The 19,712-nt window shown below is 38.8% G+C and overlaps 2 protein-coding genes across 2 annotated transcripts in view; one reads left to right on the forward strand and one right to left on the reverse strand.

The window, feature by feature from the left end:
- RhoGAPp190 (Rho GTPase-activating protein 190) overlaps positions 1-18,503 on the reverse strand; it is a 218,402-nt gene extending 199,899 nt beyond the window's left edge. Inside the window, 1 exon segment of the mRNA XM_067107727.1 lies at positions 18,171-18,503. The gene's annotated coding sequence lies outside the window, so the exon portion shown is untranslated.
- The window catches only part of LOC136841139 (pinin-like), a 55,558-nt gene continuing 36,443 nt past the window's right edge, over positions 598-19,712 (forward strand). Inside the window, exons 1-2 of the mRNA XM_067108185.1 lie at positions 598-753; positions 16,378-16,556. Of these exons, the coding sequence (XP_066964286.1) occupies positions 598-753; positions 16,378-16,556 (335 nt within the window). The remainder of the gene's footprint in view (positions 754-16,377; positions 16,557-19,712) is intronic.

The following is a 19,712-nucleotide window of genomic DNA, read 5'->3' on the forward strand; positions in this document are numbered from 1 at the left end:
TGAAGTGCATTCTATAACGGAATACCAAAGCTCTGTGCAGAATAACGTTATGTAAGCAATTAACGAATGCGCGAGGGTAATGACCATAGGGTAATGGACGTGCCATAATGCTGAAAGTCTTCCCCCCTCACCTCCTCTAAAAAAATATTAACATTCATAAAGTGAATGCAATTGCAGGTAGATTACAAACCGATACATTTCAGGCACTCCTTCAAAAGGCAAAGGTCTACAGAGAGAGAGAGAGAGAGAGAGAGAGAGAGAGGGAGAGAGAGAGAGAGAGAGAGAGAGAGAGAAACCTTCAATGTCCCGGTGACTCTTCAACATCCCTTCATGTATAACCATGGACAAACCATTTTTTCAGAGAGAGAGAGAGAGAGAGAGAGAGAGAGAGAGAATGTCCCTGGTCACTCTTCAACATTCAAGAGGTACACACATACCAGGATGACGGCCCAAAGTGGCGAAACAATGAATTCCAACAGATGACAAACGCGGAACTTGGTGGATGTACCAGTTATTTCACCTGGTCAATGAGGAGAATTAAGAGAGAGAGAGAGAGAGAGAGAGAGAGAGAGAGAGAGAGAGACTACAAGGTCACTAATGTTCTCATCGAAGTGTCAGAATATACGTCGAAAAGAGATACCGAACAGCAGGACACAGACAGCAGCCCGAGAAGGTGGCATGAGCAGGAGGAGGAGGAAAAGCAGCAGGCAGCAGAGGCAGAGACAGCAGCAGCAGCAGCAGCAGCAGCATGGGGTATTAGTGGCTATTGATCTGGCCTGCCGGCAACAACTGGGTGTGTGTGAGTGCGTGCGTGTGTGCGTGTGCGATGTCTTGTGTGGTCTGTGGTGGAAGCAGTGGTAGGATCTGGTGGTGCCTTTACACTTACGTATAGGAACAAAGATGCTCCACATACAGAATTAAGACGTCTTCATTAGGTGGACGAAGGTTGACTTGTCTTCTTTACTCCGGTTTGTTCTCTCTCTCTCTCTCTCTCTCTCTCTCTCTCTCTGTGGTTAAACGCTTGATCAAAGCATCTTTCCTTATTTCTCAATATTTTTACATCCCACTAAGACCTTTCTCCTCTTCTCTTTCTCTTATGCTTAACACAATCTCTCCCTTTCTCACACTCAGGTCTCTCTCTCTCTCTTAAAATGTTTATATTCCACTCAGGTCTCTCTCTCTCTCTCTCTCTCTCTCTCTCTCTCTCTCTCTCTCTCTCTCTCTCTCTGTGGTAAAGCCTGATGGAACCATCTCCCTCTCTTAAAATTTTTACATTCCACTGATCTCTCTCTCTCTCTCTCTCTCTCTCTCTCTCTCTCTCTCTCTCTCTCTCTCTCTCTCTGCTGGTTACATAACTTAATAGAAATACCCGTCTTTCTCTTACATTTTTTTACATTCCAGTGAGATTTCTCTTATCCCCCTTATGCTTGACATAATTTCCATTTCCTCTCTCTCTCTCTCTCTCTCTCTCTCTCTCTCTCTCTCTCTCACCTATTCGCTTAGAAAACGAGGAGAAAAATTCCATCATTAACAATATAAATGGAACACATCACTTCATGTTGCTTCCTTTGCTTTGGTCGAATTGCATCTCTCTCTCTCTCTCTCTCTCTCTCTCTCTCTCTCTCTCTCTCTCTCTCTCTCTCTCTCTCTCTCTCTCTCGTTTATGAACCTACATACTTGGAAAACGGGGAGGAAAATTCCATCATTAACAATACCAATGGAAACGTCACTTCATTCTGCCTCCTTTGCTTTGGTCGAATCTCACAACTTGCTGACACAGCAAAAATTTTCTTTACTTTATCAATAAGGTGACGACTGTTTCTGACCTGCATCCTGTGAATTTAAATTGTGGTTCTGAGTACTGTGGAATACATCTACTCTGTCATATTCATCATTACTTAGCAATTAAGGAAACAGAAATATCTATAGGACATGATGAAGGTATTGATATGTTTCAGATCCATCCCAGCACTTACTGTCATATGGAAATTCTATATATATATATATATATATATATATATATATATATATATATATATATATATATATATATATATATATATATATATATATATATATATATATATATATATATATATATATATATATATATATATATATATATATATATATATATATATATATATATATATATATATATATATATATATATATATACACACATATATACACACACAAAAAGTAACGAGTATTAATATTCATGCTTTTAAGAACATCTCGTGCATGTAGACTTAAATATAAAGATGAACATAAAATCTGTATAAGATATGCAGTAGATAATAGTACAAATTTTTTTCACGTTACAAAATAATCATGCCATTAACTGGACTGGCGCTAAGAAATATTCTAATATGTTGGAACAAAATATATAAAAAAAATGTCTTAATAAGAATATACATGTATGTTCTTGTTAAGACATTGTTTTCACGTCCTGTTCCAAGATATTATTAGTATATATACACACATATATAAATATAGTGTATATGTATATGGGTGTGTATATATATATATATATATATATATATATATATATATATATATATATATATATATATATATATATATATATATATATATATTATGCAAAACACACTGATTTTATGGAATGTAGCTAGTCTGGCCCAAGAGGTCGACAAAACAATGTGTTTTCCAATTCTCTTTAAAGAGCAACCCAGGTGTGAGGTCGGCTGTCCTTGTGAAAAACAAGACATGTAAATGACACATTTATCCTCAGTCACGGAGGATTACTTCGCCTACTCCTTCCTCCTGCTGACGGTTTCCAACCGTCTGTAGGCTGGGCTAGTTTGTATTTGTTGCGCCAAAGCTAATATGGAGTTTATTTCGGTTACGTACCAGTCCTCTTGATGATGTCTAAACAAAAGAAACCGGTCGGGGGTTCACTGCTTTTGTTTCTGTTCTTATACACACACATAATATATATATATATATATATATATATATATATATATATATATATATATATATATATATATATATATATATGTATATATATATATATATATATATATATATATATATACTATATATGTATGTATATAAATATTTATTTATATATGCGTATATATGTGTATATATGTGTGTGTATATAATACATAATTTACAATATATATATATATATATATATATATATATATATATATATATATATATATATATATATATATATATATATATAATTATATTATATTATATAATTGCCATCTGGCAAACCCACCCCTCCCCCTCCATCTTACTTCTAAATAATACACTTCACCATTCTTTCGGCACAATCCATCCTCCCAACCTTTTAATCGCTTCTACGCATCTCCACCTTTCCCATCCTGTCATTTCTTGCCATTGCGCATACCAGCGTAAACAGTTCATCTTAGCCTCACCCCGCCCAAAATTTAAATATCCACACATCCCTTCCATATAGGCTTTTTCCCTCCTTGATTCAAATATCCACACACTCCTTCCATATAGGCAGAGCTGGTTCAACAATCATATATTGCCACACCGGCCTCCACAATCAGGGTCTCTTCTTAATATTTTGCACAAACACCGAGCTGTCTTTCCTCTTTCACCTACTGGGTGACTAATCTCTTCTCTCATCTACTGTCATTCATTATATTTACCCCAAAATTAGATTGAAATGCTTCCACTATTCAGCAAATAACATTAACAAGGAATGTTCCGTCTCCCTAGTTTCTTCTTGCAAATGCTTCCGACCGATTTAACTATATACAGTATATTGCCACGATGGAAAATTGAAACAACGGAGTGGTTGCTAGGCCTTTCGACACAACTGTCCTTCACTAGTTGTGTCGACAAGCCAAGCAACCACCCCACTGTATTAATTTTCCTTCGTGGCATTAGCCTTTATTCATAGATTCATCACGTTCCATATTTTCGTGATTAAGTTACACACACACACACACACACACACACACACACACACACACACACACACACACACACACACACACACACACACACACACACACACACACATATATATATATATATATATATATATATATATATATATATATATATATATATATATATATATATATATAATTCACCCAAAATCTATTGTCAGCCAACGTAAGATAGCTTTGGAATACTTTCATTATTTTCCCCACTGCTAACTTCCATTCTTAGTCATTAAATTTTTATCATTCTCTTATCTAGTTACTCTACTCGTCTCTCTCCTCTCACTTGGTCTCTGTTGGTAGTCTCAGGCTGCAGAAAGGTTCCACCACCTCTGATCTGCGAGTGTGTGCAGCTTTGGCGATGTGGTCGAAGCGAGCTTATAAAGCAAACATCTTTTTTAATTAAACCTCTTCTGTTGCCATGGTTCCCTGTCGGCTGTGTTGTAGTACTACTGGCTTATTTATCTGTGACCTCTTAGGGAATACGGTGGGCGGGTCGTAAATTTCCGAGATGTATGCTAGTATTGCACCAGCCGCAGGTTTTTTTTTTTTACCATGCCCCTAGTTTAGGTTGGGTTAAGTAAGGTTAGACTAATACCTATGCAGTGATTTGGGTGTGGGTAACATAATGAGATTATTTTCTAGGAAACTCTACGGTTAGCTTTTAAGATATGGCGTCCCGCTTTTTTCAGGGAAACGCCCCGGTACTCGTTACAGCTCGGGAAAATGCGGGTGGGCCTTAAAGCTAATCCATTACCAGTCTCACGTGGGAAGTGGGAGGATCAACTCGTCACTTTCTCTTTCCTGCTTTTCTCTACAAATGAGCAAAAAGTAGCGGCGCTGATCTAGCCATCAACCCCTCCACCCTAACCCTTGAAATCAATGAACAGAGACTTCGCAACTGAGTGTCTCGACGGTCCCCTTCAAAGTAAAAAAAATTAACTGCAAGGAAGTCACCATAAAACGATTTATAGACAGTTAACGGAGCTAATTTCGACCCTCCAGTTTAATTCATTAACCTAATTATCATTACTTATGTGACCTGTCAACGCTAATGTTCTCTAAATCATTAATCATACAAAACTTATCTCGTGGATTGGGGATATCTTGTATATTTAGATGGAAGCGATATTTAGCGTACAGACCCTCAGTAATTCCATAAAACTGAGGTCTCGTAACAGCGCACGCAAAAGAGCTTGACATAGGCCATGTAACGCCACAAATATTCCATAAATTCGGATTCACTTTATCTAAGGAATAATTCCACACTAAGGAAATTACACAAGTGCATGTGCCTCGGCCAGGATTCGAGTCTATGCCTTTTGGATCTGATACAGATATGATCAGCTATCAATTCAAGCAAGTAACACAAACAAACACATACATATATATCATATATAAACATACAAACATATATGCATATAGTACATACATACATACGCACCCATATATATATATATATATATATATATATATATATATATATATATATATATATATATATATATATATATATATATATACAACGGCATTGTCTCCTCACACTTTGCGGTACCACTTGACATTACCTTCAATAACCCTTGACCTTGTTCACCAAAATTCTCTAAACACCATTCACAAGCAAGCAAAAAAACAAACAAACAAACACACACACACACACACACACAACAAACAAACATGGCGTCTTCAGCGGAAACCAATAAGACAAACGCGCCCAACTCTACCGGAGGAGACAAGGGCACAAAATGGCAGGGGCAATCCCCCACGAATCCCTCATCGGTACCTTCCCATAAATCCCTATCGTCCCTGCCCTTCGCGTCCGGGTGTGAAAGGAACTTCGCGAGAATGATGCATTCTTCATCCCAATTCCCCATCCGCCCAGAGGGAATGCGCCATCAAACACACACACACACGTTCTTCCCAATGCATTCTTCCCACGTCATCTGCCAACGTGAAGGAAAAAAGTAACATATCTTTTTTTTTTTTAATCAAACCACCGCCTGACATATTAAGTGATTAAGACTAACAATCCGGAAAAAAGTAACGTTTATTCTTTTTAAATCAAACTACCACCTGACATCAGGTGACCAACATAAGCAATCCGGAAAAAAAGTTAATTTTTTTTTTAAATCTACAATCCGGAAAAAAGTAACTTTTTTTTTAAATCGAATTGCTGCCTGACAAAACGTAACTAAGATAAACAATCCGAAGAAAGGTAACGTTCATTTTTAAAAATCAAACTACCACCTGACTTAAGGTGACCAACATAAACAATCCGGAAAAAAAGTAACTGTTTTTTTAAATCGAACTGCTGCCTGACAAAACGTAGCTACGATAAACAATCCGGAAAAAAGTAACGTTCATTTTTTTTTTATTAAACTACCACCTGACATAAGGTGACTAAGATAAACAATCCGGAAAAAAGTAACGTTCATTTTTTTTTATTAAACTACCACCTGACATAAGGTGACTACGATAAACAATCCGGGAAAAAGATAAACAATCCGGAAAAAAGTAATGTTTATTTTTAAACCAAACTGATACCCAACAAAACATGACTGAAATAAACAATCCCGGAAAGGTACCTTATTTCTTTTTAAATCAAACTACCGCCTGACGAAACGTGACTAAAAGATAAACAATCTGGAAAAAATGAACCAATTCCTTTTTACATCAAACTACCACCTGACAAAACGCAACCAAGTTCAAACAATCCGGAACCGTGCATAGAGCAAATCACGGAGAAACAAACGCAGAACAGAAAAACAATGATTTAAACAAAGAACCGGGCGATTAACCTACAATCCAATACGCACAGGCTCATCACGTTCATTTATTCAGGAGGACGAGCGACGTAAATAAAAGCTGACGTTCAACACTCGCCATTCCAAAGGCAAATGCACAACTGCATATCCTATCGATCTATCAGCGGTGGCCTGATAGGTTATCTAATCTAGGTAAAGGCCGGTGAATAGGCATAAGAATACTATTTTGACATAGGCCTCATAAACCAAAGACCTTCTTATCCTACGGAATAGATTACAATATAAAATTTAAGCCAAAAGCCAAGCGTTGGGGCCTATGAGGTCAATCAACGCTGAAAGGTAAAATTAAAAGTAAAAAGGTTTTAAACTTGTAACTGGAGGAAAACCTCTGTTGCACTTCGAAACAATTGTCAGGGGCGGCTGGAAAGTAAAATGGAAGAGCATATGAACGGAGGTACAGTAAACGGGTTGCAGCTAGGTTCAGAAGGAATGCTGCAAAAAAACCTAAGTAACGCCTACAGTGCACCGCGTGAGTTGCCATGACGGCACTACCCTCCAACGGGGTCCTTTATCCTACGGTCATGATCAAGAGTCCCTCTTAGAAGAGTTAGTTCTCTAACTAAATCTTATTCAGTACCTTAGCTAAATCTCATTCAATAGTAATGGTCTTGGTAAAACAAATCAAGATACCTGCCCATTTACCTTTGCAAAAAAAAAAAAAAAAAAAAAAAAAGAGAGGGGGCGGCAGCCGGTGACGAAGGCGATGCTCACCAAAGGCGCCGTCGCCGTCAGGAAAGCGTGTGCGTTCCGCGGCTAGTTTCCTTGGCAACACTTCATTCACTAAGCTACAACCCCGTCACAGTCCCTCTTCGAACCGATCAATACCGTCCACTGTTCAAATGCAATCATCTATTACTTTCAAAGATTCCGGCGTACCTACGGGCGAATTCGCTTCCCTCTACAAGAATAAAAATACTGAGGGTATGATTCTAAAAATGTGTGTAAATATCAACTCTCAAACAAGACAATGATTATAGTGTCCCCGCATATCACTAAAAATAATTTCTTTGAAGTCATCCTGGCCCCTAGTAACAATGTCCACTCCCCCCCCCCCAACCCCGCCCGCAACCTTTACCCTCCCGCCACAACAATGTCATCACAATCACGTAGTTTCTACTGACGTTCCTTTCAAGCCAGTGCCCTTTGAATCCTACTGCCCCCTCCAACGTTGTTCTGTTAATTAAAACCTTGCTATCTCCAACAACAGAATTTAAATTCTGATGTCACCCCAACATTTACACGCTGAACCTTTTCCCACTAAATGAAATTAGTCTCTTACATCGTCATTATCCTATCCAAAATAGTTTATTAACTATCTTTTAGTCTCCAGTCTCATTATTGGCATCCTTTTTAAATCTCGATGAAGCTATTGATAACATCTTACTTATGGCTGTTCATATCATAAAAACCTACAATACAGCTGTTCTAAATGGATGGTTTTTACAAATGTTTTGCTGTTCCAGCTAACAGTGCCCTAAAATCTACCGGTTTACAATAATAATAATAATAATAATAATAATAATAATAATAATAATAATAATAATAATATCTCGGAAGAAGACTCTCTCACAAACAAACTTCACTGAACAGAAAAGCCGGCTGGATGCCATTGAAAATATGCAATACAAACTCAACGGCATCCAAACGGTCATTCTGTTTAATAATAATAATAATAATAATAATAATAATAATAATAATAATAATAATAATAATAATAATAGCGTTTCAACAGTAATAAGTATATCTTGCTGTTTTCATTGTTTTCATTTTGATTTTGTGTTAACATTTTCGCTTTTGATTTGGGTCAAACCCACACTATCTCATTATTTACTTTTTCTTTCATGCCTACAATTGATAAAAAAAAAAAAAAACTTAAATTTGTCCGTGAACTGCAATTTCCCACCCTTTACATTTCCAATTACCAAGAATGACTCCATCTTATTCATAACAGAAAAAATGCTCACCTACAAATCTTTATAGGAATCTATATTCCTATAACATTCTCTCATTTGTTCCGATATAGAGTACAAAGGCATCTACAGAGGGCCTTCCACAATATGCTGTTCCTCTGTGTCCAGTCACAACAATTTGTTTTATTCAATAAATCAATAATCTCACAAACAACTTTCGAATGTCAAATTATTCCTGGTGACGTAGTTCATACATCTTTGGCATTTCCTTCACATAAATATTCCTGTGAGACATTCAGCCGTTCTCAGTGTCCACTGTACCAGGTTCTTGCTTATTTCATGCTGTCTCCTATTATTTGCAGAGTTTCCTTTTCCTTCTCCATCATTAATTTCCTTTTCCTTCTCAATACATGAAGCCTGTTTCTTCCACCATTATCCTTGAAATGGCTTCCCCCCCAGCAATACGAGTTCTAAATGGCATTCGCTAGACAATCCGACCTCGAAAGAGTACATCTAATGGTGACCCAATTCAAATAGGTCGCAGATACCATAAAGTTATCTAGAATTCTAGATCTTAATTTCTTAATTCCTACACTATCATTACCTCTCTCTGGGTCTTGCTGCTGTTGCTACTACAGGTGTATGTTTTCTTCAATGCGTTACATATCAATAATGACTTTAGACCTAAATGTTACTAGGTGTGTTTTCTTTACCAACGAGAGAGAGAGAGAGAGAGAGAGAGAGAGAGAGAGAGAGAGAGAGAGAGAGAGAGAGAGAGAGTGAGAGAGAGAGAGAGAGAGAGAGAGAAATGCAATTCGGGGCAAAGGAAGCAACAGTGAGCGATGAGTTTCCATTTGTACTGTTAATGATGGAATTTTTCTCATCGTTTCTCCAGCGTGCAAGTGCATTAGAGAGAGAGAGAGAGAGAGAGAGAGAGAGAGAGAGAGAGAGAGAGAGAGAGAGAGAGACCTTACTTTTAAGTGTTCTGAAAGACAAGAGGATGAAGTAGCTCCACAATTTACGACCGAATTCGCTTAAAACTGATCTTAAGTCTCGTTAGGTTGCCATCCAACACCATCGAGGGAGGTTATAAATTCCCTTTAATGTATTTCTTCCACTGACTCAAATCTCTAAACAATAAGTCAGATTCAGATCTCTAAATAATAAGTCTTTCCATCTTATATTACAATTTCTCCGCAAAATTCTCTACATATCTACTGTTTTCCACAGGATGTCTCTCTGCTCTTACTCCTAAAAAAAAAAAATAAATAAATAAATAAATGCTATGTAAGCCTGTATTTCTTACATAAAAATATCCTCTACTTCTATCGTTTACTCTTCTTCCACTGAAACATCTCTAATAATCACTCTTCTTCCACTGAAACATCTCTAATAATCACTCGGAAGAAACATCTCTAATAATCACTCTTCTTCCACTGAAACATCTCTAATAATCACTTTCCTTAAACTGTTCTTTTCTCATCCACTGTTCTCCTCGTGTTCTTCCTGTTATCCCGTTATCTTCCTGTTACTTCTCCTACTTCACCCAGTCACAATCAACAGTGCCTACTTTTAACCCCGTTTCCCCTCAACACCCATTCAATTGTATTTTTCAAAGACAAACGCCTTCAACACTCCCCAACAGAATGGATATAGGTGACATTAATGGGCTATTGGGTTATTGATTATTGATGCACTTTAGAGGCTGCATCGACTTCTCCCCAACCTGCTTACAGTCTCTAAACCCCCAACCACCACCACCTGACAACTCCGAGGGCAAAACAACATCCGTAGGTCCCCCTTCCCAGAGAAACAATAACACATGTTCGCAAACAGCTGTTCGCTTACCCCTACCAGACCACCCACTGTAACAGAGGGTCTGCAAGTCCCTATAGATCTCGACTGTAATGATAACGATTACAGACACGCAGCATGAGGGGGAGGGGGGAATGTCCCTTCTGTCTTCCTTATAATATGCATCGATACTACGCTACTCGTTATTCTAACCCCGGGCGTGTTCATCACGGCACAGACGAAGGGGGACATCAAACATCAATATTACGCTGGTCGCTGTCTAATCCAACACATCCCTCGTGGAATACGGGCCTAGGGGAGGTTCCACTTCTTACCCTTCGGAACACCGGTCGATATATATATATATATTTTTTTCTTCTTCTTTTTAATGAAACATGGCAGTCTCTTAACCCCAACCTATTTATGTCCACTCTCTCATTTAGGGACGCTCACGGACTACTTAAGTATATACAAGCACTTACGTTTGCGTAAGCTTTGTCGATGTATTGGACACACTTGACGTTTTATCATTTCAGCTTCATACGGTAAACATAAATGCACATATATGGATTAACACACTGTACACAAGCATACACACACACACACACACACACACACACACACACACATATATATATATATATATATATATATATATATATATATATATATATATTATATACAATATAATTGTTAGTAATACACAATATATATACAAGAGTCTCCAAGCTATTAACTCTACGCATCCCATAAAATGTTCGTTTCTACAACAATACACACTATAAGTTGACCAACCAATTTCGCCTCCAGATACTGTTATATATTTTTAAAGGGCTGAAATTCAAAACGTGAGCCAATCAATCAACTCACGGAAGAAAAAAAAAACCAATACAAAGAAACTGACGTTAATGAGATTAAACTTGGCCGCAGATAACGGTAACATCCGCGGAATCTATGATCAGCGAACTATCAGATAACGAACGTATCGCGTTGTGGGGTAAAATAAGCCTTCTACGGCTCTCTCTCTCTCTCTCTCTCTCTCTCTCTCTCGTAGGCCGAGTGACTTGGAGGCACTGCTGCCTCCAACTCTCCCCCTCCCAGCGCCCTTTCCCCTCCCCTTCCCTCCAACAGCGACAACAAAGGTGTCAAATGGCATCTCCTTCGCCAACCCCCACCACCACCACCTGCCGACTCGCGACGTCTCACGCTGTGAACACGAAACCAAGATGTTTGTGATAATTCCGTAGTGTAAGGGGAACAAATACTCAGTATTTTCAGTGAAAGGGAACAAATATGGAGTACCCTTAGTATAAGACGATTATGCAGTATTCTTAGTAGCCTATAAGGGTAACAAATATACAGTATATATTTGTATTCTTAGTAGCCAATAAGGGGAATAAATATACAGTATATATTTGTATTCTTAGTAGCCTATAAGGGGAACAAATATACAGTGTATACTTGTATTCTTAATATAAGAGGATCAAATATACAGTATTCTTAGCAGCCTATAAGGGGAACAAATATACAGTATTCTCAGTATAAGGGGAACAAATATACAGTATCTTAGTATAAGGGGAACACATGTACAGTATTCTTAGTATAAGGGGAACAAATATGGAGTATTCTTAGTATAAGAGGAACAAAATGTAGAGTTTTCTTAGTAAGAGTAAAACAAAATGTATTCTTATTAAAATAGGAAAAAAAGTGAGGAAATTCTTAGTAAAATGGGAACAAAATGTATTCTTAGTCAAAGGAGACCAAAATGTAGAGAATTATTAGTAACACGGGAACAAAATGTATTCTCAGAATAAGTGGAACAAAATGTAGAATATTACATACATCTTCCTCATTATTATAATAAAAAAATAATGTACGAAACTAAAAAGGGCATCTAACCTTATTGAAGGGAACAGTGAAGTGAAAGAGATCTTTTCTCATTCGTTCCAATTAGCTAACAGACGCCGATCACTTACCTAACACAGGCAAATCACTTAGCTAACAGAAGCAGATCACAGCTAACAGAGACATATCACTCAGCTACCAAAGGCAGATCACTTAGCTAACAGAAGCAGCAGTTGAATTTTATGAACGAAACAGAAATTCCACACGTGTCCACGTCACTTCACAAGGGCGAAAGAGACCATCTTATCCTGACCTGCGAACTCAGCCAACACTCTCTACCTTTTAGTTTTAGTACCTGTAAATCTTAAACGGAGACTTCCGGCGAGCCTTGAATGCCACAGATATGACCCCCCATTAAAAACAGGCCTTTTTTATCGGCTATCTAATCAAAATACTTAACATATGCATTTCTTTATCATCCTGTCACACCCCGACCGATAACAGAAGAATGCCATAAAAAGAGAGAGAGAGAGAGAGAGAGAGAGAGAGAGAGAGAGAGAGAGAGAGAGAGAGAGAGAGAGAGACTTATCTGACAATATACGATGTAAACACCTTGAAGGGAAACATTTACGAGCTCCAGGTTTATCAGTCCCAAGTATATTTGCTTTGCAAATCAAATGACTGCGTCGGCGTTCACCTCAGAACCTCTAGGTAATATATGCAGGAACCAGGATACGTCTATTTTCAATACGAGACAGCGTGTCCGTGATTACTGTCAAGAAACAGCACCTATGTTGACCCTACTACAACTGCTAATAATAATAATAATAATAATAATAATAATAATAATAATACCAGCCGGCCTGCAGTAATAAGTGGTACGAACACCAACCTGAGGGAGTGATAGAGAACGATCAGGCAAAGATCCTCTTGGGCTGTGGTATCGGAACAGATAGGGTAATACGTCCCAACAGACCAGACGTACCATTGATTGACAAAATCAAGCAGAAAATATCACTCACTGATGTGGCAATACTATGGGACACCAGAGAAGATGAGAAAGAAAGGGAAAAAATTGATTAGTATCAAGAACTGAAAATCGAATTAAGAAGGATATGGGATATGCCAGTGGAAATTGTACCCATAATCATAGGAACACTAGGCACGATCCCAAGATCCCTGAAAAGGAATCTGGAGAAACTAGATGCCGAAGTAGCACCAGGACTCATGCAGAAGTGTGCTACTAGAAACAGAGCATATAGTGAAAAAAGTGATGGACTCCTAAGGAGGCAGGATGCAACCCGGAATCCCACACTATAAAAACCACCCACCGAATGGGATGACTGACAGGAAAAAAAAAATAACAATAACTTTCATGCAATGTCGTCTTGATCATTTTCTTTTCTGCAATGTTCTCTCAACGTCAACAGTGTTAATACAAATAATAGCCGCAGCATCACCAACAGATTAATACTACAAATTTTCGATGACTTAAGCACTCACAACTGCCCCAAGTTATAGTTTCCCATTGGTAGTCAATCTACAATCTACAGACAATTTAACCATCTGATAATTAAAATTACTATGGGATTACATCGCATGTATTCCAAATAATCGGTGCTATACCATAGAAATAAACTAATAGCTTGAAGACATACACAATACAATAATAACACCGATGAAGTGTAAAAGGAAAAAAGGCAAAGACTTGAAAAGTAAAATATATATATATATATATATATATATATATATATATATATATATATATATATATATATGTATGTATGTATGTATAACACTATCCCCTAAAAGCAATGCCTATCATCGAATGACATTAAACTTAATTTTAATAAAAACATTGAAATAGCGTTTTATACAGCACATCCTAAATAAAATAAGTAACTAGAGATTGCGAGCCTCTGCTAAGCAACTTCAATTTAACCATTACGTCCCACAAAATTTAATAAGAAGGGGTTAACGATTCACTTCACAAAATATCTCGAGAATGGACGGACGAATTTTGATGAATAGTATAAAAGTTTACTGGCTAACGTCCTCCAGATGACGAACATTCGGTGGGTATCAATAAAGAATTAGCGTGGGTATCTTTGACGAAATACCATCAAGTCTTCACCGACACCCACGAGGTGTTCATCACCTGGACAGGGTAATCCAATCAAGGTTTTCTTTTTCTATCCGCAGACCCCATACTGCAGCAGTAACTGATCATGATACAGAGCCAGTGATTTTTCATCGTCCTGGGGGAGACGCTAACCCGCGACATCTGAGTGGCAGGCCTCGACACTAACCACTATACCAGCGGACCAGCAAATCCTGCTAACGGCCATGATAAAGGAACCAGAAAGGTAAATTGGTTACTCATTTATACATACAAATACATAACTAAACAAAACAGTGAATGAGCCAACCATACTAGACTGCAAAATATACTGATAACACTATGAATGGAGGTTGGTGGCGATAACGAACCCCAGTTTAACGAGAGAGAGAGAGAGAGAGAGAGAGAGAGAGAGAGAGAGAGAGAGAGAGAGAGAGAGAGAGAGAGAGTTTGTGGTTGCAAAAGAACAACTCTAAAGTAATCGAGTAAACAAACCAACACTAATTTCACTTCCGCTTTTGTAAGGTGTGATAATACGCGAATTGACTGATTGATTGATGTCAGTCTATATGATATATCTACTTTGTATTTTAATCCACACGTTACAGCAATTTCATTTTAGAAAAATTCAGAATTTTCTGAATTTCTAACCCTACCGAGCTAACACGTGAATAGAATAATAATAATAATAATAATAATAATAATAATAATAATAATAATAATAATAAAAATGCTTACTGAGGTCCAACGGCCTCGATGTCCTATCAGGATAAGCAGGGTTTACTCTGCGGACACTGCGAGGCATTCCTAGAGACCAGATATCGGCCGGCACGCTTCGGTAAAGATGGCGTGATTTGAAAGACTTCAATGTTATTACTACGGCAAAGCAGCTTACCGTCAAACCCAACCTCGTCAGGAAGTTATCTGATGTTTTCATTGCACTGGCGCGACTTTCTCTCTCTCAATATATATATATATATATATATATATATATATATATATATATATATATATATATATATATATATATATATATATATATATATATATATATATATATAATGTCTACCTCCACACGTTGTCTATGAATTATTATAATCTCTCTCTCTCTCTTATGGAGCAATGATACGCCGTCTTATCTAATCTATACTACAAGACGACAATTGTCGTGGAAATGTTACCAATAACACTTCCTGTGATTTGAGTTTGATTATGATATATAAATTTCAAGAAGTGTAATCCAAAACTTAAACTAACCTTCAACTTTCAACAGCTGATCGTACTTCCAATGTTACGATAAAGTCAGTAAAGTAATTCTTTAGGTAGCGGATTTTTTCTACAAAGAATTTATACTCTTGAGTTAGTGGTTCTTACCCCTTTTTCAGTGTGTGCACCCCTTTCAAATCAGCAGTCAGTTCTCGCATCCCCTAAATTGCTGAATAATAATAATAATAATAATAATAATAATAATAATAATAATAATAATAATAATAATAATAATAATAATAATAATTACTATTATTATTTTGCAGAAAAAAAATAACATGCGTATATAAAAATATATTTTGCTTTAAATTCTTCATAGGCATCCTTGCACCCCTTAGGAACCGGCTTAGCAGCCCCCAGGGGTGCTTGCGAAGAACCACTCCTCTATGAATATAAGTAAAATTTGTAACCAACTATCCCTCGCAAACGTTTCAAGTGTGCTAAACATTTTTCGAAAACGCTAACGAGAACGTTATTCCCGCTGAAAACCTGATGATCTCTTCTCTTTCTGAATCAGATAAACGCTTCATGACAAGACAAAAATAAAAACACAAAAAAAAATGCTCATTTGAGTTATGCAGAACTAACGTGATGAAAATCCTTTGTAAAAAGAAAACAAACTATCCTCAAGTAGTAAGCATTCCTCAATTTATGTAATTCAGAATGGAGGACTCTTGTCTTGTGGCAAAGAAGAAGAACAAGAAGAAGAAGAAGAAGAAGAAGAAGAAGAGGAGGAGGAGGAGGAGGAGGAGGAGGAGGAGGAGGAGGAGGAGGAGGAGGAGGAGGAGGAGGAGGAGGAGGAGGAGGAGGAGGAAGACCGATACCACGAACCCACATACTCGCACTTGAGAACCACCAGCACTACAAAACCCCTTTTATATGATCCACATTCTCTCTCTCTCTCTCTCTTCCTAATTTCTCCTTATGAAGAGTTGCAAGGTCCATCACACACACACCCAATTGAATAACCTCGCTTCAAGACGTTCAAGTTCGAAGGTACTCTCTCTCTCTCTCTCTCTCTCTCTCTCTCTCTCTCTCTCTCTCTCTCTCTAACACGAGACCCTCAAACCTCTTCAGGGCAGCTTCACCATCATCAGTATCTTCATAACCGTTCCCACTAAAGTGATTTTCATTTTCTTTTGACTTCAAATCTGGGTGTGGGATCTAAGACAGTTACGGAAGGGACAATATCAACTCCTCGACGAAGGCTTGAGTCAAACTGTCCTCTCCTTTAGTTATTACTCTTTTCTTAAACTGTGAAACAGCAATCAGAGAAAATTTATTGACTCTAATCAGGGTAACAGCAGAAAGATAACAGCATCGACACCCTGACGAAGTTGCAATCGCACGCAACGACATCAAGGAGCGGCTTAAAGAAGAGATCTATATACACTGCATCGATCACACACGCTTCCGAGAGGTGTGTGCGTGTACGAGGGGGAGGGGAGGGAGGGAGAGGGGGAGGGGGAGTGGGAGATTGAGAAGGGAGGGAGAGGAAGGAGGACGGGGCAGGCTGGAAGGTGTGAGGGGAAGGGAGGGAGGGGGGAGGGAGGGGAGGAGGGGGAGGGACGGAGGTAGGCCAGGGGGAATTGACATCCCACGTGGAGTAAACGACGAACACCATATAAGGATAAAATGAGAGAGAGAGAGAGAGAGAGAGAGAGAGGAGTCTCGGGAGATAATCATATTCAACATCGTTCTCCCAGATCTAGAGCTAGAACCACCTCGGAGTCGTTCAGACACCCAAGGCTGAAGGAGGCAACACTCGCTCTCTCTCTCTCTCTCTCTCTCTCTCTCTCTCTCTCTCTCTCTCTCTCTCAACTACTCTTTATATTAACAAACCATATAAGTACCTGTAAAAAAAATAAATAGCTATGACTAACAGTCTAAAATTTCATGACACTAAAGATTGTGTGACTGATGCAATGACACCGTCATTGTCACCTCACCGATGAATACTGGATCTACCGAGATGTCTTAATCCAAAGCAGAAAACCAATTCATAAATCATACGACACTCTGCACAAAACTGGTCTTCAGTTGCAACAAACTTTACCTTATAAAAAGATCTTCATTGGACGATCGTGAAAATTACTTATTTCTATCTAGATACAAATAATAACTCCATTCTTTGTTTTTTTTTTCCACAGCACTCAGTGTTCATCTCTACAAAGGCTAAGACAGACAATCGTAAAAATTACTTATCTCTCTCCATATAGAAATAATCACTCGTGTCTTGTTTATTTCACAGTACTCACTTAACCTCTACAAAGGCTAAAACATAACCAGGCTTAATCGGACAATCGTGAAAAATACTTATTTCTCTCTACATGCAAATAATAACTAGATTCTCTTTATCTTCCACAGCAATTAGAGTTAATCTCCAACACAGGCTAAAACAGACCTGAGGCCTAACTTCTCACACAGCAGGTGAGGCGGGGAGACGCATACAGACCTCTTCAGCATTTCGCAGCGGAGTTATCCTCTCTCACCGTCCACCTCCTTCCTTCCTTCCTTTCTTCCTAGTCAGGCAAACCGTACAAAAATCGCACGCGACGCGACAAACAATGAACCAAACACATCATCATCGTCATCGTCATCATCATCATCATCATAATACTCCGCGGGACTTGACAGACAGAAATAAACGCCTCGAGGGGTAGTAGGAGGAGGAGGGGAGGGGGAACGGAAAGGGCATGGGCGAGGGGACGTTCAAAAGCTCCTCCACCACCAGCACACCACCGCCGCAGCGGCACCATCCACCACACACGCAAGTTCAAGCCTAACTGACACTGCCACTGCCACCACCACAGCCTCCTCTCTCTCTCTCTCTCTCTCTCTCTCTCTCTCTCTCTCTCTCTCTCTCTCAGAGGGGCACGAGGCAGGCAGCCCCACAGCCACTGGCAGCAGCAGAAGCAGCAGCGGTGGTTCACTTCGGCTGGTTGGCGAACGGCGGACGAACAACTCACTCCCTTTCGACGTCCCCCCCTCCTCTCTCTCTCTCTCTCTCTCTCTCTCTCTCTCTCTCTCTCTCTCTCTCTCTCTCTCTCTTTTGCTATCCAGCACCACCTCCTGGATTCCCTTCTCGTGCTAACGGAGACCAAGCTCCTCCTGCTCCTGCTACTTCTGCTGTAGAATTCTGCTTCTGCCCCTGCTGCCGTAGCCAAAGGCATTTTCGCTCTGAGAGAGAGAGAGAGAGAGAGAGAGAGAGAGAGAGAGAGAGAGAGAGAGAGAGAGAGAGAGAGGAAATCACCCAGTTTTCGAAAAAGGGAGTCGATTCCACTCTGAAGGGGGTGTTTCAGAAGAACCGTTAATTATAAATAAAAAAAAACAATTATCAAAAGATAAAGTGATAATGATAAAGTGCCTGGAAATTAGAAACAGGCAAATACTGATAACGAAACAAAAAAAAAATTAAAATAAAAAAGGGACAACTCCATAGAACATAACAACCGACAGGAGACCGCCCATCAATGAAATGGAATGAGAGGAGATAACATGAACGAATGCTGGGGAGAGAGAGAGAGAGAGAGAGAGAGAGAGAGAGAGAGAGAGAGAGAGAGAGAGAGAGAGACGTTGAGGGAGAAGGAGGGAGGAAGAGCGAAGGACGGAGGGAGAGAAGGTGCGGCCCCAGTCCACCCGCTCCCTCCTTCCCTGTCTGATATTAGAGAGAACGGCCGGTAGAGAGAGAGAGAGAGAGAGAGAGAGAGAGAGAGAGAGAGAGAGAAAGAGAGAGAGAGAGAGAGAATTAAAGAGGTGACTCTCCCACACAGCAGTGATGCAGTTGCCTCTTTTTCCCCTCTTTCTGTTCCGCTAGCGGAAGATACGAATGGAGAGAGAGAGAGAGAGAGAGAGAGAGAGAGAGAGAGAGAGAGAGAGAGAGAGAGAGAGAGAAAGCAAAACCTATAAATACCATGATTCTAGCCAAGATGTTACAAGCAAAATCATGATGTGAAAGCAATGACAAATATATATAATATATATACTGTATATATAT

The sequence above is a fragment of the Macrobrachium rosenbergii genome, chromosome 8 (assembly GCF_040412425.1).
Source record: "Macrobrachium rosenbergii isolate ZJJX-2024 chromosome 8, ASM4041242v1, whole genome shotgun sequence".
NCBI lineage: Eukaryota > Metazoa > Arthropoda > Malacostraca > Decapoda > Palaemonidae > Macrobrachium > Macrobrachium rosenbergii.